This window comes from Notolepis coatsorum (assembly GCF_963971535.1).
Source record: "Notolepis coatsorum genome assembly, chromosome: 3".
Classification (NCBI taxonomy): Eukaryota; Metazoa; Chordata; class Actinopteri; order Aulopiformes; family Paralepididae; genus Notolepis; species Notolepis coatsorum.
In genome coordinates, this window is record NC_140167.1 from 199635401 (window position 1) to 199655101 (window position 19701).

At 53.2% G+C, this 19701-nt stretch overlaps 1 protein-coding gene across 1 annotated transcript in view; it reads right to left on the minus strand.

The window, feature by feature from the left end:
- Positions 1 to 13402: 13402 nt before the first annotated feature.
- Positions 13403 to 19701, minus strand: part of LOC311226128 (cyclic AMP-responsive element-binding protein 1-like) — a 122874-nt gene continuing 116575 nt past the window's right edge. The window contains exon 7 of the mRNA XM_084311502.1: positions 13403 to 17021. Within this exon, the coding sequence (XP_084167628.1) occupies positions 16877 to 17021 (145 nt within the window). The 3' untranslated portion in view covers positions 13403 to 16876. The remainder of the gene's footprint in view (positions 17022 to 19701) is intronic.

Consider the following 19701-nt stretch of genomic DNA (forward strand, 5'->3'; position numbering starts at 1 on the left):
CTGTTAGAGCTGCTCCCCTCACTGTTAGAGCTGCTCCCCTCACTGTTAGAGAGCTGCTCCCCTCACTGTTAGAGCTGCTCCCCTCACTGTTAGAGCTGCTCCCCTCACTGTTAGAGCTGCTCCCCTCACTGTTAGAGAGCTGCTCCCCTCACTGTTAGAGAGCTGCTCCCCTCACTGTTAGAGAGCTGCTCCCCTCACTGTTAGAGCTGCTCCCCTCACTGTTAGAGAGCTGCTCCCCTCACTGTTAGAGCTGCTCCCCTCACTGTTAGAGCTGCTCCCCTCACTGTTAGAGAGCTGCTCCCCTCACTGTTAGAGCTGCTCCCCTCACTGTTAGAGAGCTGCTCCCCTCACTGTTAGAGCTGCTCCCCTCACTGTTAGAGCTGCTCCCCTCACTGTTAGAGAGCTGCTCCCCTCACTGTTAGAGCTGCTCCCCTCACTGTTAGAGCTGCTCCCCTCACTGTTAGAGCTGCTCCCCTCACTGTTAGAGAGCTGCTCCCCTCACTGTTAGAGAGCTGCTCCCCTCACTGTTAGAGCTGCTCCCCTCACTGTTAGAGAGCTGCTCCCCTCACTGTTAGAGCTGCTCCCCTCACTGTTAGAGAGCTGCTCCCCTCACTGTTAGAGAGCTGCTCCCCTCACTGTTAGAGAGCTGCTCCCCTCACTGTTAGAGAGCTGCTCCCCTCACTGTTAGAGCTGCTCCCCTCACTGTTAGAGCTGCTCCCCTCACTGTTAGAGCTGCTCCCCTCACTGTTAGAGAGCTGCTCCCCTCACTGTTAGAGAGCTGCTCCCCTCACTGTTAGAGCTGCTCCCCTCACTGTTAGAGCTGCTCCCCTCACTGTTAGAGCTGCTCCCCTCACTGTTAGAGAGCTGCTCCCCTCACTGTTAGAGAGCTGCTCCCCTCACTGTTAGAGAGCTGCTCCCCTCACTGTTAGAGCTGCTCCCCTCACTGTTAGAGAGCTGCTCCCCTCACTGTTAGAGAGCTGCTCCCCTCACTGTTAGAGAGCTGCTCCCCTCACTGTTAGAGAGCTGCTCCCCTCACTGTTAGAGCTGCTCCCCTCACTGTTAGAGAGCTGCTCCCCTCACTGTTAGAGCTGCTCCCCTCACTGTTAGAGCTGCTCCCCTCACTGTTAGAGCTGCTCCCCTCACTGTTAGAGAGCTGCTCCCCTCACTGTTAGAGCTGCTCCCCTCACTGTTAGAGCTGCTCCCCTCACTGTTAGAGAGCTGCTCCCCTCACTGTTAGAGAGCTGCTCCCCTCACTGTTAGAGAGCTGCTCCCCTCACTGTTAGAGCTGCTCCCCTCACTGTTAGAGAGCTGCTCCCCTCACTGTTAGAGAGCTGCTCCCCTCACTGTTAGAGCTGCTCCCCTCACTGTTAGAGAGCTGCTCCCCTCACTGTTAGAGAGCTGCTCCCCTCACTGTTAGAGAGCTGCTCCCCTCACTGTTAGAGAGCTGCTCCCCTCACTGTTAGAGAGCTGCTCCCCTCACTGTTAGAGAGCTGCTCCCCTCACTGTTAGAGCTGCTCCCCTCACTGTTAGAGAGCTGCTCCCCTCACTGTTAGAGAGCTGCTCCCCTCACTGTTAGAGCTGCTCCCCTCACTGTTAGAGAGCTGCTCCCCTCACTGTTAGAGCTGCTCCCCTCACTGTTAGAGAGCTGCTCCCCTCACTGTTAGAGCTGCTCCCCTCACTGTTAGAGAGCTGCTCCCCTCACTGTTAGAGAGCTGCTCCCCTCACTGTTAGAGCTGCTCCCCTCACTGTTAGAGCTGCTCCCCTCACTGTTAGAGAGCTGCTCCCCTCACTGTTAGAGCTGCTCCCCTCACTGTTAGAGCTGCTCCCCTCACTGTTAGAGAGCTGCTCCCCTCACTGTTAGAGCTGCTCCCCTCACTGTTAGAGAGCTGCTCCCCTCACTGTTAGAGCTGCTCCCCTCACTGTTAGAGAGCTGCTCCCCTCACTGTTAGAGCTGCTCCCCTCACTGTTAGAGAGCTGCTCCCCTCACTGTTAGAGAGCTGCTCCCCTCACTGTTAGAGAGCTGCTCCCCTCACTGTTAGAGAGCTGCTCCCCTCACTGTTAGAGCTGCTCCCCTCACTGTTAGAGAGCTGCTCCCCTCACTGTTAGAGAGCTGCTCCCCTCACTGTTAGAGCTGCTCCCCTCACTGTTAGAGAGCTGCTCCCCTCACTGTTAGAGAGCTGCTCCCCTCACTGTTAGAGCTGCTCCCCTCACTGTTAGAGAGCTGCTCCCCTCACTGTTAGAGAGCTGCTCCCCTCACTGTTAGAGCTGCTCCCCTCACTGTTAGAGCTGCTCCCCTCACTGTTAGAGCTGCTCCCCTCACTGTTAGAGAGCTGCTCCCCTCACTGTTAGAGCTGCTCCCCTCACTGTTAGAGCTGCTCCCCTCACTGTTAGAGAGCTGCTCCCCTCACTGTTAGAGCTGCTCCCCTCACTGTTAGAGCTGCTCCCCTCACTGTTAGAGCTGCTCCCCTCACTGTTAGAGAGCTGCTCCCCTCACTGTTAGAGCTGCTCCCCTCACTGTTAGAGCTGCTCCCCTCACTGTTAGAGAGCTGCTCCCCTCACTGTTAGAGCTGCTCCCCTCACTGTTAGAGAGCTGCTCCCCTCACTGTTAGAGCTGCTCCCCTCACTGTTAGAGAGCTGCTCCCCTCACTGTTAGAGAGCTGCTCCCCTCACTGTTAGAGAGCTGCTCCCCTCACTGTTAGAGCTGCTCCCCTCACTGTTAGAGAGCTGCTCCCCTCACTGTTAGAGAGCTGCTCCCCTCACTGTTAGAGCTGCTCCCCTCACTGTTAGAGAGCTGCTCCCCTCACTGTTAGAGAGCTGCTCCCCTCACTGTTAGAGCTGCTCCCCTCACTGTTAGAGCTGCTCCCCTCACTGTTAGAGAGCTGCTCCCCTCACTGTTAGAGCTGCTCCCCTCACTGTTAGAGCTGCTCCCCTCACTGTTAGAGAGCTGCTCCCCTCACTGTTAGAGAGCTGCTCCCCTCACTGTTAGAGCTGCTCCCCTCACTGTTAGAGAGCTGCTCCCCTCACTGTTAGAGCTGCTCCCCTCACTGTTAGAGCTGCTCCCCTCACTGTTAGAGAGCTGCTCCCCTCACTGTTAGAGAGCTGCTCCCCTCACTGTTAGAGCTGCTCCCCTCACTGTTAGAGAGCTGCTCCCCTCACTGTTAGAGAGCTGCTCCCCTCACTGTTAGAGAGCTGCTCCCCTCCCTGTTAGAGCTGCTCCCCTCACTGTTAGAGAGCTGCTCCCCTCACTGTTAGAGCTGCTCCCCTCACTGTTAGAGAGCTGCTCCCCTCACTGTTAGAGCTGCTCCCCTCACTGTTAGAGAGCTGCTCCCCTCACTGTTAGAGAGCTGCTCCCCTCACTGTTAGAGAGCTGCTCCCCTCACTGTTAGAGCTGCTCCCCTCACTGTTAGAGCTGCTCCCCTCACTGTTAGAGCTGCTCCCCTCACTATTAGAGCTGCTCCCCTCACTGTTAGAGAGCTGCTCCCCTCACTGTTAGAGAGCTGCTCCCCTCACTGTTAGAGAGCTGCTCCCCTCACTGTTAGAGCTGCTCCCCTCACTGTTAGAGAGCTGCTCCCCTCACTGTTAGAGCTGCTCCCCTCACTGTTAGAGAGCTGCTCCCCTCACTGTTAGAGCTGCTCCCCTCACTGTTAGAGAGCTGCTCCCCTCACTGTTAGAGCTGCTCCCCTCACTGTTAGAGAGCTGCTCCCCTCACTGTTAGAGAGCTGCTCCCCTCACTGTTAGAGAGCTGCTCCCCTCACTGTTAGAGAGCTGCTCCCCTCACTGTTAGAGCTGCTCCCCTCACTGTTAGAGAGCTGCTCCCCTCACTGTTAGAGCTGCTCCCCTCACTGTTAGAGAGCTGCTCCCCTCACTGTTAGAGAGCTGCTCCCCTCACTGTTAGAGCTGCTCCCCTCACTGTTAGAGAGCTGCTCCCCTCACTGTTAGAGAGCTGCTCCCCTCACTGTTAGAGCTGCTCCCCTCACTGTTAGAGCTGCTCCCCTCACTGTTAGAGCTGCTCCCCTCACTGTTAGAGAGCTGCTCCCCTCACTGTTAGAGCTGCTCCCCTCACTGTTAGAGCTGCTCCCCTCACTGTTAGAGAGCTGCTCCCCTCACTGTTAGAGCTGCTCCCCTCACTGTTAGAGCTGCTCCCCTCACTGTTAGAGCTGCTCCCCTCACTGTTAGAGAGCTGCTCCCCTCACTGTTAGAGCTGCTCCCCTCACTGTTAGAGAGCTGCTCCCCTCACTGTTAGAGAGCTGCTCCCCTCACTGTTAGAGCTGCTCCCCTCACTGTTAGAGAGCTGCTCCCCTCACTGTTAGAGCTGCTCCCCTCACTGTTAGAGCTGCTCCCCTCACTGTTAGAGAGCTGCTCCCCTCACTGTTAGAGAGCTGCTCCCCTCACTGTTAGAGCTGCTCCCCTCACTGTTAGAGAGCTGCTCCCCTCACTGTTAGAGAGCTGCTCCCCTCACTGTTAGAGCTGCTCCCCTCACTATTAGAGAGCTGCTCCCCTCACTGTTAGAGAGCTGCTCCCCTCACTGTTAGAGAGCTGCTCCCCTCCCTGTTAGAGCTGCTCCCCTCACTGTTAGAGAGCTGCTCCCCTCACTGTTAGAGCTGCTCCACTCACTGTTAGAGAGCTGCTCCCCTCACTGTTAGAGCTGCTCCCCTCACTGTTAGAGAGCTGCTCCCCTCACTGTTAGAGAGCTGCTCCCCTCACTGTTAGAGAGCTGCTCCCCTCACTGTTAGAGCTGCTCCCCTCACTGTTAGAGCTGCTCCCCTCACTGTTAGAGAGCTGCTCCCCTCACTGTTAGAGCTGCTCCCCTCACTGTTAGAGCTGCTCCCCTCACTGTTAGAGCTGCTCCCCTCACTGTTAGAGCTGCTCCCCTCACTGTTAGAGCTGCTCCCCTCACTGTTAGAGCTGCTCCCCTCACTGTTAGAGAGCTGCTCCCCTCACTGTTAGAGAGCTGCTCCCCTCACTGTTAGAGAGCTGCTCCCCTCACTGTTAGAGAGCTGCTCCCCTCACTGTTAGAGAGCTGCTCCCCTCACTGTTAGAGCTGCTCCCCTCACTGTTAGAGAGCTGCTCCCCTCACTGTTAGAGAGCTGCTCCCCTCACTGTTAGAGAGCTGCTCCCCTCACTGTTAGAGCTGCTCCCCTCACTGTTAGAGAGCTGCTCCCCTCACTGTTAGAGAGCTGCTCCCCTCACTGTTAGAGCTGCTCCCCTCACTGTTAGAGCTGCTCCCCTCACTGTTAGAGAGCTGCTCCCCTCACTGTTAGAGAGCTGCTCCCCTCACTGTTAGAGCTGCTACCCTCACTGTTAGAGAGCTGCTCCCCTCACTGTTAGAGAGCTGCTCCCCTCACTGTTAGAGAGCTGCTCCCCTCACTGTTAGAGAGCTGCTCCCCTCACTGTTAGAGAGCTGCTCCCCTCACTGTTAGAGCTGCTCCCCTCACTGTTAGAGAGCTGCTCCCCTCACTGTTAGAGAGCTGCTCCCCTCACTGTTAGAGCTGCTCCCCTCACTGTTAGAGAGCTGCTCCCCTCACTGTTAGAGAGCTGCTCCCCTCACTGTTAGAGCTGCTCCCCTCACTGTTAGAGAGCTGCTCCCCTCACTGTTAGAGAGCTGCTCCCCTCACTGTTAGAGCTGCTCCCCTCACTGTTAGAGAGCTGCTCCCCTCACTGTTAGAGAGCTGCTCCCCTCACTGTTAGAGCTGCTCCCCTCACTGTTAGAGCTGCTCCCCTCACTGTTAGAGCTGCTCCCCTCACTGTTAGAGAGCTGCTCCCCTCACTGTTAGAGAGCTGCTCCCCTCACTGTTAGAGAGCTGCTCCCCTCACTGTTAGAGCTGCTCCCCTCACTGTTAGAGAGCTGCTCCCCTCACTGTTAGAGCTGCTCCCCTCACTGTTAGAGCTGCTCCCCTCACTGTTAGAGCTGCTCCCCTCACTGTTAGAGAGCTGCTCCCCTCACTGTTAGAGCTGCTCCCATCACTGCTAGAGAGCTGCTCCCCTCACTGTTAGAGCTGCTCCCCTCACTGTTAGAGAGCTGCTCCCCTCACTGTTAGAGAGCTGCTCCCCTCACTGTTAGAGCTGCTCCCCTCACTGTTAGAGAGCTGCTCCCCTCACTGTTAGAGAGCTGCTCCCCTCACTGTTAGAGAGCTGCTCCCCTCACTGTTAGAGCTGCTCCCCTCACTGTTAGAGCTGCTCCCCTCACTGTTAGAGCTGCTCCCCTCACTGTTAGAGAGCTGCTCCCCTCACTGTTAGAGAGCTGCTCCCCTCACTGTTAGAGAGCTGCTCCCCTCACTGTTAGAGAGCTGCTCCCCTCACTGTTAGAGCTGCTCCCCTCACTGTTAGAGCTGCTCCCCTCACTGTTAGAGAGCTGCTCCCCTCACTGTTAGATAGCTGCTCCCCTCACTGTTAGAGCTGCTCCCCTCACTGTTAGAGCTGCTCCCCTCACTGTTAGAGCTGCTCCCCTCACTGTTAGAGCTGCTCCCCTCACTGTTAGAGCTGCTCCCCTCACTGTTAGAGAGCTGATCCCCTCACTGTTAGAGAGCTGCTCCCCTCACTGTTAGAGAGCTGCTCCCCTCACTGTTAGAGCTGCTCCCCTCACTGTTAGAGCTGCTCCCCTCACTGTTAGAGAGCTGCTCCCCTCACCGTTAGAGAGCTGCTCCCCTCACTGTTAGAGAGCTGCTCCCCTCACTGTTAGAGAGCTGCTCCCCTCACTGTTAGAGCTGCTCCCCTCACTGTTAGAGAGCTGCTCCCCTCACTGTTAGAGAGCTGCTCCCCTCACTGTTAGAGCTGCTCCCCTCACTGTTAGAGAGCTGCTCCCCTCACTGTTAGAGAGCTGCTCCCCTCACTGTTAGAGCTGCTCCCCTCACTGTTAGAGAGCTGCTCCCCTCACTGTTAGAGAGCTGCTCCCCTCACTGTTAGAGCTGCTCCCCTCACTGTTAGAGCTGCTCCCCTCACTGTTAGAGCTGCTCCCCTCACTGTTAGAGAGCTGCTCCCCTCACTGTTAGAGCTGCTCCCCTCACTGTTAGAGCTGCTCCCCTCACTGTTAGAGAGCTGCTCCCCTCACTGTTAGAGCTGCTCCCCTCACTGTTAGAGCTGCTCCCCTCACTGTTAGAGCTGCTCCCCTCACTGTTAGAGAGCTGCTCCCCTCACTGTTAGAGCTGCTCCCCTCACTGTTAGAGCTGCTCCCCTCACTGTTAGAGAGCTGCTCCCCTCACTGTTAGAGCTGCTCCCCTCACTGTTAGAGAGCTGCTCCCCTCACTGTTAGAGCTGCTCCCCTCACTGTTAGAGAGCTGCTCCCCTCACCTGTTAGAGAGCTGCTCCCCTCACTGTTAGAGAGCTGCTCCCCTCACTGTTAGAGCTGCTCCCCTCACTGTTAGAGAGCTGCTCCCCTCACTGTTAGAGAGCTGCTCCCCTCACTGTTAGAGCTGCTCCCCTCACTGTTAGAGAGCTGCTCCCCTCACTGTTAGAGAGCTGCTCCCCTCACTGTTAGAGCTGCTCCCCTCACTGTTAGAGCTGCTCCCCTCACTGTTAGAGAGCTGCTCCCCTCACTGTTAGAGCTGCTCCCCTCACTGTTAGAGCTGCTCCCCTCACTGTTAGAGAGCTGCTCCCCTCACTGTTAGAGAGCTGCTCCCCTCACTGTTAGAGCTGCTCCCCTCACTGTTAGAGAGCTGCTCCCCTCACTGTTAGAGCTGCTCCCCTCACTGTTAGAGCTGCTCCCCTCACTGTTAGAGAGCTGCTCCCCTCACTGTTAGAGAGCTGCTCCCCTCACTGTTAGAGCCACTGTTAGAGAGCTGCTCCCCTCACTGTTAGAGAGCTGCTCCCCTCACTGTTAGAGAGCTGCTCCCCTCCTTCCCCTCACTGTTAGAGAGCTGCTCCCCTCACTGTTAGAGCTGCTCCCCTCACTGTTAGAGAGCTGCTCCCCTCACTGTTAGAGCTGCTCCCCTCACTGTTAGAGAGCTGCTCCCTCACTGTTAGAGAGCTGCTCCCCTCACTGTTAGAGAGCTGCTCCCCTCACTGTTAGAGCTGCTCCCCTCACTGTTAGAGCTGCTCCCCTCACTGTTAGAGCTGCTCCCCTCACTGTTAGAGCTGCTCCCCTCACTGTTAGAGAGCTGCTCCCATCACTGTTAGAGAGCTGCTCCCCTCACTGTTAGAGAGCTGCTCCCCTCACTATTAGAGCTGCTCCCCTCACTGTTAGAGAGCTGCTCCCCTCACTGTTAGAGCTGCTCCCCTCACTGTTAGAGAGCTGCTCCCCTCACTGTTAGAGCTGCTCCCCTCACTGTTAGAGAGCTGCTCCCCTCACTGTTAGAGCTGCTCCCCTCACTGTTAGAGAGCTGCTCCCCTCACTGTTAGAGCTGCTCCCCTCACTGTTAGAGAGCTGCTCCCCTCACTGTTAGAGAGCTGCTCCCCTCACTGTTAGAGAGCTGCTCCCCTCACTGTTAGAGCTGCTCCCCTCACTGTTAGAGAGCTGCTCCCCTCACTGTTAGAGCTGCTCCCCTCACTGTTAGAGAGCTGCTCCCCTCACTGTTAGAGAGCTGCTCCCCTCACTGTTAGAGCTGCTCCCCTCACTGTTAGAGAGCTGCTCCCCTCACTGTTAGAGAGCTGCTCCCCTCACTGTTAGAGCTGCTCCCCTCACTGTTAGAGCTGCTCCCTCACTGTTAGAGCTGCTCCCCTCACTGTTAGAGAGCTGCTCCCCTCACTGTTAGAGCTGCTCCCCTCACTGTTAGAGCTGCTCCCCTCACTGTTAGAGAGCTGCTCCCCTCACTGTTAGAGCTGCTCCCCTCACTGTTAGAGCTGCTCCCCTCACTGTTAGAGCTGCTCCCCTCACTGTTAGAGAGCTGCTCCCCTCACTGTTAGAGCTGCTCCCCTCACTGTTAGAGAGCTGCTCCCCTCACTGTTAGAGCTGCTCCCCTCACTGTTAGAGCTGCTCCCCTCACTGTTAGAGAGCTGCTCCCCTCACTGTTAGAGAGCTGCTCCCCTCACTGTTAGAGCTGCTCCCCTCACTGTTAGAGAGCTGCTCCCCTCACTGTTAGAGAGCTGCTCCCCTCACTGTTAGAGCTGCTCCCCTCACTATTAGAGAGCTGCTCCCCTCACTGTTAGAGAGCTGCTCCCCTCACTGTTAGAGAGCTGCTCCCCTCCCTGTTAGAGCTGCTCCCCTCACTGTTAGAGAGCTGCTCCCCTCACTGTTAGAGCTGCTCCACTCACTGTTAGAGAGCTGCTCCCCTCACTGTTAGAGCTGCTCCCCTCACTGTTAGAGAGCTGCTCCCTCACTGTTAGAGAGCTGCCTCCCTCACTGTTAGAGAGCTGCTCCCCTCACTGTTAGAGCTGCTCCCCTCACTGTTAGAGCTGCTCCCCTCACTGTTAGAGAGCTGCTCCCCTCACTGTTAGAGCTGCTCCCCTCACTGTTAGAGCTGCTCCCCTCACTGTTAGAGCTGCTCCCCTCACTGTTAGAGAGCTGCTCCCCTCACTGTTAGAGCTGCTCCCCTCACTGTTAGAGCTGCTCCCCTCACTGTTAGAGAGCTGCTCCCCTCACTGTTAGAGAGCTGCTCCCCTCACTGTTAGAGAGCTGCTCCCCTCACTGTTAGAGAGCTGCTCCCCTCACTGTTAGAGAGCTGCTCCCCTCACTATTAGAGCTGCTCCCCTCACTGTTAGAGAGCTGCTCCCCTCACTGTTAGAGAGCTGCTCCCCTCACTGTTAGAGAGCTGCTCCCCTCACTATTAGAGCTGCTCCCCTCACTGTTAGAGAGCTGCTCCCCTCACTGTTAGAGAGCTGCTCCCCTCACTGTTAGAGCTGCTCCCCTCACTGTTAGAGCTGCTCCCCTCACTGTTAGAGAGCTGCTCCCCTCACTGTTAGAGAGCTGCTCCCCTCACTGTTAGAGCTGCTACCCTCACTGTTAGAGAGCTGCTCCCCTCACTGTTAGAGAGCTGCTCCCATCACTGTTAGAGAGCTGCTCCCCTCACTGTTAGAGAGCTGCTCCCCTCACTGTTAGAGAGCTGCTCCCCTCACTGTTAGAGCTGCTCCCCTCACTGTTAGAGAGCTGCTCCCCGCACTGTTAGAGAGCTGCTCCCCTCACTGTTAGAGCTGCTCCCCTCACTGTTAGAGAGCTGCTCCCCTCACTGTTAGAGAGCTGCTCCCCTCACTGTTAGAGCTGCTCCCCTCACTGTTAGAGAGCTGCTCCCCTCACTGTTAGAGAGCTGCTCCCCTCACTGTTAGAGCTGCTCCCCTCACTGTTAGAGAGCTGCTCCCCTCACTGTTAGAGAGCTGCTCCCCTCACTGTTAGAGCTGCTCCCCTCACTGTTAGAGCTGCTCCCCTCACTGTTAGAGAGCTGCTCCCCTCACTGTTAGAGAGCTGCTCCCCTCACTGTTAGACAGCTGCTCCCCTCACTGTTAGAGCTGCTCCCCTCACTGTTAGAGAGCTGCTCCCCTCACTGTTAGAGCTGCTCCCCTCACTGTTAGAGCTGCTCCCCTCACTGTTAGAGCTGCTCCCCTCACTGTTAGAGAGCTGCTCCCCTCACTGTTAGAGCTGCTCCCATCACTGTTAGAGAGCTGCTCCCCTCACTGTTAGAGCTGCTCCCCTCACTGTTAGAGAGCTGCTCCCCTCACTGTTAGAGAGCTGCTCCCCTCACTGTTAGAGCTGCTCCCCTCACTGTTAGAGAGCTGCTCCCCTCACTGTTAGAGAGCTGCTCCCCTCACTGTTAGAGAGCTGCTCCCCTCACTGTTAGAGCTGCTCCCCTCACTGTTAGAGCTGCTCCCCTCACTGTTAGAGCTGCTCCCCTCACTGTTAGAGAGCTGCTCCCCTCACTGTTAGAGAGCTGCTCCCCTCACTGTTAGAGAGCTGCTCCCCTCACTGTTAGAGAGCTGCTCCCCTCACTGTTAGAGCTGCTCCCCTCACTGTTAGAGCTGCTCCCCTCACTGTTAGAGAGCTGCTCCCCTCACTGTTAGATAGCTGCTCCCCTCACTGTTAGAGCTGCTCCCCTCACTGTTAGAGCTGCTCCCCTCACTGTTAGAGCTGCTCCCCTCACTGTTAGAGCTGCTCCCCTCACTGTTAGAGCTGCTCCCCTCACTGTTAGAGAGCTGATCCCCTCACTGTTAGAGAGCTGCTCCCCTCACTGTTAGAGAGCTGCTCCCCTCACTGTTAGAGCTGCTCCCCTCACTGTTAGAGCTGCTCCCCTCACTGTTAGAGAGCTGCTCCCCTCACTGTTAGAGAGCTGCTCCCCTCACTGTTAGAGCTGCTCCCCTCACTGTTAGAGAGCTGCTCCCCTCACTGTTAGAGCTGCTCCCCTCACTGTTAGAGCTGCTCCCCTCACTGTTAGAGAGCTGCTCCCCTCACTGTTAGAGCTGCTCCCCTCACTGTTAGAGAGCTGCTCCCCTCACTGTTAGAGCTGCTCCCCTCACTGTTAGAGAGCTGCTCCCCTCACTGTTAGAGAGCTGCTCCCCTCACTGTTAGAGCTGCTCCCCTCACTGTTAGAGCTGCTCCCCTCACTGTTAGAGCTGCTCCCCTCACTGTTAGAGCTGCTCCCCTTACTGTTAGAGAGCTGCTCCCCTCACTGTTAGAGCTGCTCCCCTCACTGTTAGAGAGCTGCTCCCCTCACTGTTAGAGCTGCTCCCCTCACTGTTAGAGAGCTGCTCCCCTCACTGTTAGAGAGCTGCTCCCCTCACTGTTAGAGCTGCTCCCCTCACTGTTAGAGCTGCTCCCCTCACTGTTAGAGCTGCTCCCCTCACTGTTAGAGAGCTGCTCCCCTCACTGTTAGAGAGCTGCTCCCCTCACTGTTAGAGAGCTGCTCCCCTCACTGTTAGAGCTGCTCCCCTCACTGTTAGAGCTGCTCCCCTCACTGTTAGAGCTGCTCCCCTCACTGTTAGAGCTGCTCCCCTCACTGTTAGAGCTGCTCCCCTCACTGTTAGAGCTGCTCCCCTCACTGTTAGAGAGCTGCTCCCCTCACTGTTAGAGAGCTGCTCCCCTCACTGTTAGAGAGCTGCTCCCCTCACTGTTAGAGAGCTGCTCCCCTCACTGTTAGAGAGCTGCTCCCCTCACTGTTAGAGCTGCTCCCCTCACTGTTAGAGAGCTGCTCCCCTCACTGTTAGAGCTGCTCCCCTCACTGTTAGAGAGCTGCTCCCCTCACTGTTAGAGAGCTGCTCCCCTCACTGTTAGAGCTGCTCCCCTCACTGTTAGAGAGCTGCTCCCCTCACTGTTAGAGAGCTGCTCCCCTCACTGTTAGAGCTGCTCCCCTCACTGTTAGAGAGCTGCTCCCCTCACTGTTAGAGCTGCTCCCCTCACTGTTAGAGCTGCTCCCCTCACTGTTAGAGAGCTGCTCTCCTCACTGTTAGAGAGCTGCTCCCCTCACTGTTAGAGCTGCTCCCCTCACTGTTAGAGCTGCTCCCCTCACTCTTAGAGCTGCTCCCCTCACTGTTAGAGAGCTGCTCCCCTCACTGTTAGAGAGCTGCTCCCCTCACTGTTAGAGCTGCTCCCCGCACTGTTAGAGAGCTGCTCCCCTCACTGTTAGAGCTGCTCCCCTCACTGTTAGAGAGCTGCTCCCCTCACTGTTAGAGAGCTGCTCCCCTCACTGTTAGAGCTGCTCCCCTCACTGTTAGAGCTGCTCCCCTCACTGTTAGAGAGCTGCTCCCCTCACTGTTAGAGCTGCTCCCCTCACTGTTAGAGCTGCTCCCCTCACTGTTAGAGAGCTGCTCCCCTCACTGTTAGAGAGCTGCTCCCCTCACTGTTAGAGAGCTGCTCCCCTCACTGTTAGAGCTGCTCCCCTCACTGTTAGAGAGCTGCTCCCCTCACTGTTAGCGAGCTGCTCCCCTCACTGTTAGAGCTGCTCCCCTCACTGTTAGAGCTGCTCCCCTCACTGTTAGAGAGCTGCTCCCCTCACTGTTAGAGAGCTGCTCCCCTCACTGTTAGAGCTGCTCCCCTCACTGTTAGAGAGCTGCTCCCCTCACTGTTAGAGAGCTGCTCCCCTCACTGTTAGAGAGCTGCTCCCCTCACTGTTAGAGAGCTGCTCCCCTCACTGTTAGAGAGCTGCTCCCCTCACTGTTAGAGCTGCTCCCCGCGCTGTTAGAGAGCTGCTCCCCTCACTGTTAGAGCTGCTCCCCTCACTGTTAGAGAGCTGCTCCCCTCACTGTTAGAGAGCTGCTCCCCTCACTGTTAGAGCTGCTCCCCTCACTGTTAGAGAGCTGCTCCCCTCACTGTTAGAGCTGCTCCCCTCACTGTTAGAGAGCTGCTCCCCTCACTGTTAGAGAGCTGCTCCCCTCACTGTTAGAGCTGCTCCCCTCACTGTTAGAGAGCTGCTCCCCTCACTGTTAGAGATCGCTCCCCACGCTGAACGCGGTGCGGCTATACCGTAGTCATGTGTTTTCATTCCTGGAACAATTTCAACTCTATCTCCTTTCCGTCATAATATTACAAATGCATATGAATACTGTACATTATTGACATTTCTTTAATGTAGAAAAATAAAAGAGTAAATGTGGTACGGAACAATGGAAAAACAACGAAAACACGACACAGCATAAAAAGTCATTTTTAAGAATTCTCTCTTCCTCCCGAAGACCAAACAAAATGAAAGGTGTTTGAAAGGTGTTTCATCTTTACAATGAAAGGTGTTTGAAAAAGATTCCCGACACACACAACTTCACCTTTTCACTCTAAAACCATTTGGTTTGTTATGTTTTGCAAGATAGATGCACGTGGTGGTGTATGATTCCAGCTGAACTGAACGAGAACTGAATTGACACATGAAATATTTACACTGGCCAGTGTTTATTATTATTATTATTATTATATAATATATATGTAACGGTTGTGACATTGTCACCTTAAACTTCGATGCCCCGAACCCGTGTCTCCCACGCCGCGGGCAACAGCACAGGTATACCAAGAGGTGAACTCACTTCTTCGTAACGTGTCTGTGTCTTTTGAGGATGTGAGCGTGAGTTTAACCCATAGCACCGCTACTCACCCCAGCCCTTCGTGACTGTGCTTCACAATACCATCCGTTACATATATATATATATGTATGTTTTAGCTGTGTTATATTACAGGTTTGGAATTGGATGGTTCATGATTCTCATCCACTGAAACATTGTCAATGAGGAAATAATAATAAAAAATAGCCTTGACTTGCAGCAGCTGCAGTCTACAGAGTATAATAAAAACGATCACATGATCACAGTATGACAACTATTAAAGAACTTGAACATGAAAACAGCTCAAATTGAAACATGGACTTTGTGCCTTTACTTGGGGGAGTTGGGGAAATGAAAGATGTTGTACAAACCAGCCACCTCCCTCTTGGTCTACGCAATAAAAACACATCTATATTAAGAATGAAACCATCCGTAGATTTTTTTTAAAACCACTCCGTGGCCAGAACTGATGGTTCAACAGGCGCCAGCGAATTTATTGATCAGCTGTTTCAGACTAAATGAAAACAGGGGGGGTTAATTGAACCGATAGATCTTGTGGATCATCATAGCTCTCAACAGATTCAAAAGATCTTTCTCTACAAATATACACTTTCATTCCTGAAGTAGAGGATACTCCAAAATATGACTTTTAAAACAAAGGCCTTGTTCTTTCTCATATAGCTGCCATGATTGTGTTAGGCCTGGTGGATTAAATGAATATACTTGTACAATGTCCTCTATATATATTGTTGTATATGATACAAATATGCAAAGCTGGTTTCATATAAGCCATAATAATATATATTTTTTTCATATCAAAGCAATAGAAATACACAAGATCTACACATGCTGTAGATTCCATGTATGGTAATATCAAAACAAAACGGAACCAATATGTAATACACATATCATCTCAACATAACAAAACACAAGTTATATCACCGTTTCCAATGCGACGCATCACTCGTGAGTTATTACGTGCTGAACAGTGTCATGGTGGCCTGACATACAGTGTATGTTCCAGAGCTGTGACTCTTCACTGGCCTCACGTTTCGATTACGATTCAGCTGTCCACGATTCGATTAGATTCTACGATGCATCTCGATGCAGCTCAATAATATATTACATCCTCAATTTCATAATCTATATTACTGCACATGGCTACTTTTTCATCAATTAATAGAAGCAGTCAGGTAAATTTACTTTTATTTAGAAAGTTCTTAAATCAGAATGTCAAAATAAATGTCTTTACTAGTGTTGCATGATACAGACCCTAGAAAGGTATCTCGATACCCAGCTGTTCAAAACGGTTCAATACTCTTTTTATTAGTATCAGTATCAATACTTTTAGAATAGCCTGATGCTGTATTTTCTATGAGTTGAGTGGATGCATGACCAGAGCACTAGCTTTAATATTACAATAATAATAATAATAATAATAATAATAATAATAATAATAATAATAATAATAATAATAATAATAATAATAATAATAATAATAATAATAATAATAATATATTTGATTTGTAGGGCGCTACATTGTAAAAGAACATAAAAGCTGCAAGAGAGTAAAACAAATATTTTAAACATTTTAATAATCGATTATTATGTTATCGATGCTGAATCGCCCACGTCCACATCGCGATGCATCTTAGAATCGAGAAATGTCCACACGTATGTTCCAGACGTTATTACGTGCTGAACGCGTGTCATGGTGGCCTTACATACAGTGTACGTTCCAATCCGATACGCAAATCAGAAACCGCGCTTGCGATCCATATTTTTTACCACCGTTCACTGGAAACACACACCTTATACAAAACAGGATGACCCCGCTGCAGCTATAAACTGAAACGACTGTCGCCTGCATCGACGCCATGGAAGACCTCTTGTCCTGTCCGTGAACACGTCAGGATCATACTCCTGTATGTATATATCTGGGAGGAGAACAATAACTGTTCACTGATTAAATCTATCAATAGATGTGATCTAAAAAAAAGAGAGAGAAAAAGAAACTTCACAGCCCGCTAATAATCTCACACGACTGACAGGAGTGAGCACTCTGCTGCTCGATGGGTACATGAGTGAAAACGTTGTGTCTTTTCCCCCGAAGGCGCCGTCATCCCTGTTGAAACAAACTCCGGCCGTGGCGATCCGTCGATGTACGGCCTTCTGCCTCCTTCCACGCTCCGTCGCCTCTCGTGTCTTTAAAGACAGTTAGAAAAAACAAACCTGGGGCGCCCCCGAGTGGCGCACCGCATACAGCACTACGGTGCAACACGGCCGACCCGGGTTCGACTCCCGGACCCGGTGATCTTTGCCGAATGTCTTCCCCGATCTATCTCCCATTCCTCCTCTCTCTCTCTCTCTCTCTCTCTCTCTCTCTCTCTCTCTCTACCGGACTGCCCGGATAGCAAAAACCAATAAAAACCTACAAAAACATAACTTGTACGAAAGGACAAGTAACAGTTAGAAAAAACAAAACAACAACAAAACAGAAAAGCGCTTCCTCTTGTCCAATGCCCCACACGCTGACGTCAGGCGGGCTCCCCTCTCTACACCCTGACGTCAGGCGGGCTCCCCTCTCTACATGCCCCACACGCTGATGTCAGGCGGGCTCCCCTCCCCACACCCTGACGTCAGGCGGGCTCCCCTCTCTACAAGCAGCCACAGAACTGGACCGGTCGGTCTGGGTTCAAGACGGGCACTCAGACGTGGATCAAAAAGAAAGAAATTCATTCAAACACTCTATCTGCTATTGATTGAGCATGCCTGACGCAACGACAGCGACATCACAGTCTCGTCCAGAACGACCCCAAAACGTCCGGGGAGTGGGCGAACGCTCGGGGGACAGGGCGGGAGCCGAGCGCTCGGGGTGACGGGGCGGGGGGCGAGCGCTCGGGGTGACGGGGCGAGCGCTCAGGGGACGGGGCGGGGGCAAACGCTTGGGGGACGGGGCGCGGGGCGAGCGCTCGGGGTGACGGGAGGAGCTCTACTCTGTCTTGTGACAGTAGAGGTCCTTGAGGGCTTTGAGTTCCTCGATCAGCGTCTTGTTCTGGTTCTCCAGTACGGCCACGCGGTTCTCCAGACACTTGACGTACTCCTTCTTCTTCCTGCGACATTCACGGGCCGCCTCCCTGCGGAAGAGACGGGACAGGTTGACTCTCTCTCTCAATTCAATTCAAATGGGCTTTATTGACATGGGAAACATACGTTTACATTGCCAAAGCCAAACAAAACAATCAAACAGAGACATCAGAAGAAATCAGTACATTACAGAAGGAATTGCTTGTATGATTGACAGTCTTTATGGTGGTTGTATTCCGTTGGATGTCCTTTTCTTGTCACAGCAGCTCACAAATCTTGCTGCTGTGTTTGCACAGTGTTGTATTTCTCCCAGTAGGTATGGGAGTTTTGAGTTATTGTCCATGTTTTCAAAGTCTCTTTTGGTGTTTGCAATTTGTGGGAAGTATATGTCTCTGATGTCTTGGTATAGTGGGCAGGTTGTTAAGAAGTGGAGCTCGGTTTCCACCTCATCTTGTGTGCAGTGGGTGCACAGTCTGTCTTCTCTTGGGAGCCAGGTCTGCCTATGGCGGCCTTTCTCGATGGCTAGGCTGTGCTCGCTGAGTCTGTACCTAGTCAAGGATCTTCTTAGTTTTGGATCAGTCACAGTGCTCAGGTATTCTGCCACTGTGTACTCTCTGTTTAGGGCCAAATAGCATTTCAATTTGCTCTGGTTTTGGGTTGATTCTTTCCAATGTGTCAGATCGTTTTCTTTTTGTTTTCTTATCATTTGATTTAGTCCAGTGTGGTTTCTGTCTGGTGGCTCTGCTTGTGTTTGTGAGCAGAGTCCCAGAACCATTTGGCTGAGTGGGCATCTATCGAGGGTCTCTCTGTGGGTGAGGGCTATCTTGTGGAGTGTGTCTGGGTATATAGAATTTAAATGCTCTTTTTTGGATTTAGATAATTAGTGGGTATCTTCCTAGTTCTGCTCTGCATGCATTATTTGGTGTTTTCCGTTGGGTGCGGGGAATGGATTTGCAAAATTCTGCTCTCTCTCTCTCTTCCTCTCTCTGTCTCTCTCTCTCTCCATCTGTCTCTCTCTCTCTATCTCTGTCCCTCTCTCTATCTGTATCTCTCTCTCTCTGTCTCTCTCTCTGCCATCGTTGTCGTAATGTGTGAGTGAATGGGTGAATGTGAGGAACAAAAATTGTAAAGCGCTATATAAATGCACCATTTACCATTTACACACACACGCAAACATGCACACACACACACACATGCACACACACACACGCAAGCACACACACACAGATGATTTAATTATGTACACATGAATTACAAACAGGCAACCGACATGAACAATGTAACTGCAGTCAAATACACAGTCGGACACTTTTCAGTTCTGTATCATTAGGGGCTCTGCTTGGCATCACTCTGCACTCTCTCGCGTACGTGCACGCGCACTGAATAAATTCCACAAATGTACCTTTAATACCAGTATTAGTCTGACCACACCCCTCATCAGCTTACCTTCATAAGCAGGTGTGTGGTCACCTGCTCTCCTCCTTCTCGCTTTCACCACAAGGAAGTGCCTGGTAGTACCCCACTTGACGTGTTGTTAGTTGAAAAGAGTTGTGACGAGTTTACATTGTGCTTAATTTTTTCTTCTCTCACATCTGTTGTAAAGAAAAAGTTTGGGTCATAATGTATTCCGCGGAGAGTAGACCCGCTAGACCTACTCTTCACCAGCGGTTCTCCATTCCTGCCTCCGTCGTGCGTCTTGGTGCTGGGCTGTTGCCACTTTCGTGGTTGCCGACCCAGCCCAGGAGACAGCCGATGGATAGTTTGCCTCTCCGAAGAGCCGAGGAGTCGGTGCCGTCGCTCCGGCGATGGCCTGATCTCGACTCTGGTTCTTCTGGTTCCGGGGAATCGCCCGTTGGTGAACGGGGGGTTGTCTTGGAGCCAGAGGATTTGCGACGCAAACTTTTCGCGTCAGCCCGTTCACGTCGCAAGATGGTAGCGTGCAGACGCGAACGGCCTGGGTTTGGGGAACTGCTGGAGACCAGCGAGGATGCGTCCGGCTCTGGATTTCCGATGGAAACTGAGGACTTCATGGAAGAGGCGGACGGATTCTTGTATGATGGTCCCGTGGAGGAGAGTATCCCTCCTCAGGAGACCCCGGAGGGGGGGGAAATGGCTCCATGGGGCTCCCTGTTCGAGGATGTCGAGGAACCACCTTGGCCTCATCAGCAGGATGCCCTACTGTCGGCCACATCAGACTGTGGCTCCTTAACCAGTCGCAGCCTGCTGCATGTGAGGGATGCGGGGTCGGTGGAGGAAGGTCCGCAGGGGGAACTGCGGGCTTTGTTTCCCGAGCTCATGGCGGCAGCCGCCGCCGCAAACGGCGTGCCGCTGCCGCTGCCATTGCCTGCACCTGTCCCTGATGATCTCATAGGTCATCCCTGGCAGCGTCACCCAGTGAGAGGGGTGGACGCTGTCTACCCATTTTTCCCCTCGATGGGGGCCTATGTTCGTCGGGGTCAGGCGGTGTCCAACATCATGGGACTAACTCCCACCTACGTACCAGTTACGCGGGTGTCGGGGTTAGTCAAAGGTATGGGGGAGGGCGTGCCTCGGCTTGACAGTCCGATGGCCGCTCTCCTCTGTCCGGATATGGTGTGGGAACCCCTATGCAAGCCGGTCCTCCAGGGGAAATCGGCTAGGCGATTGGCTTATTGGGGTGACCAGTCATTCATCGCTGGTACACAATCGCTGGCTGCGGCGTCTAACATCGCCCACCTGGCTAGATTTGTA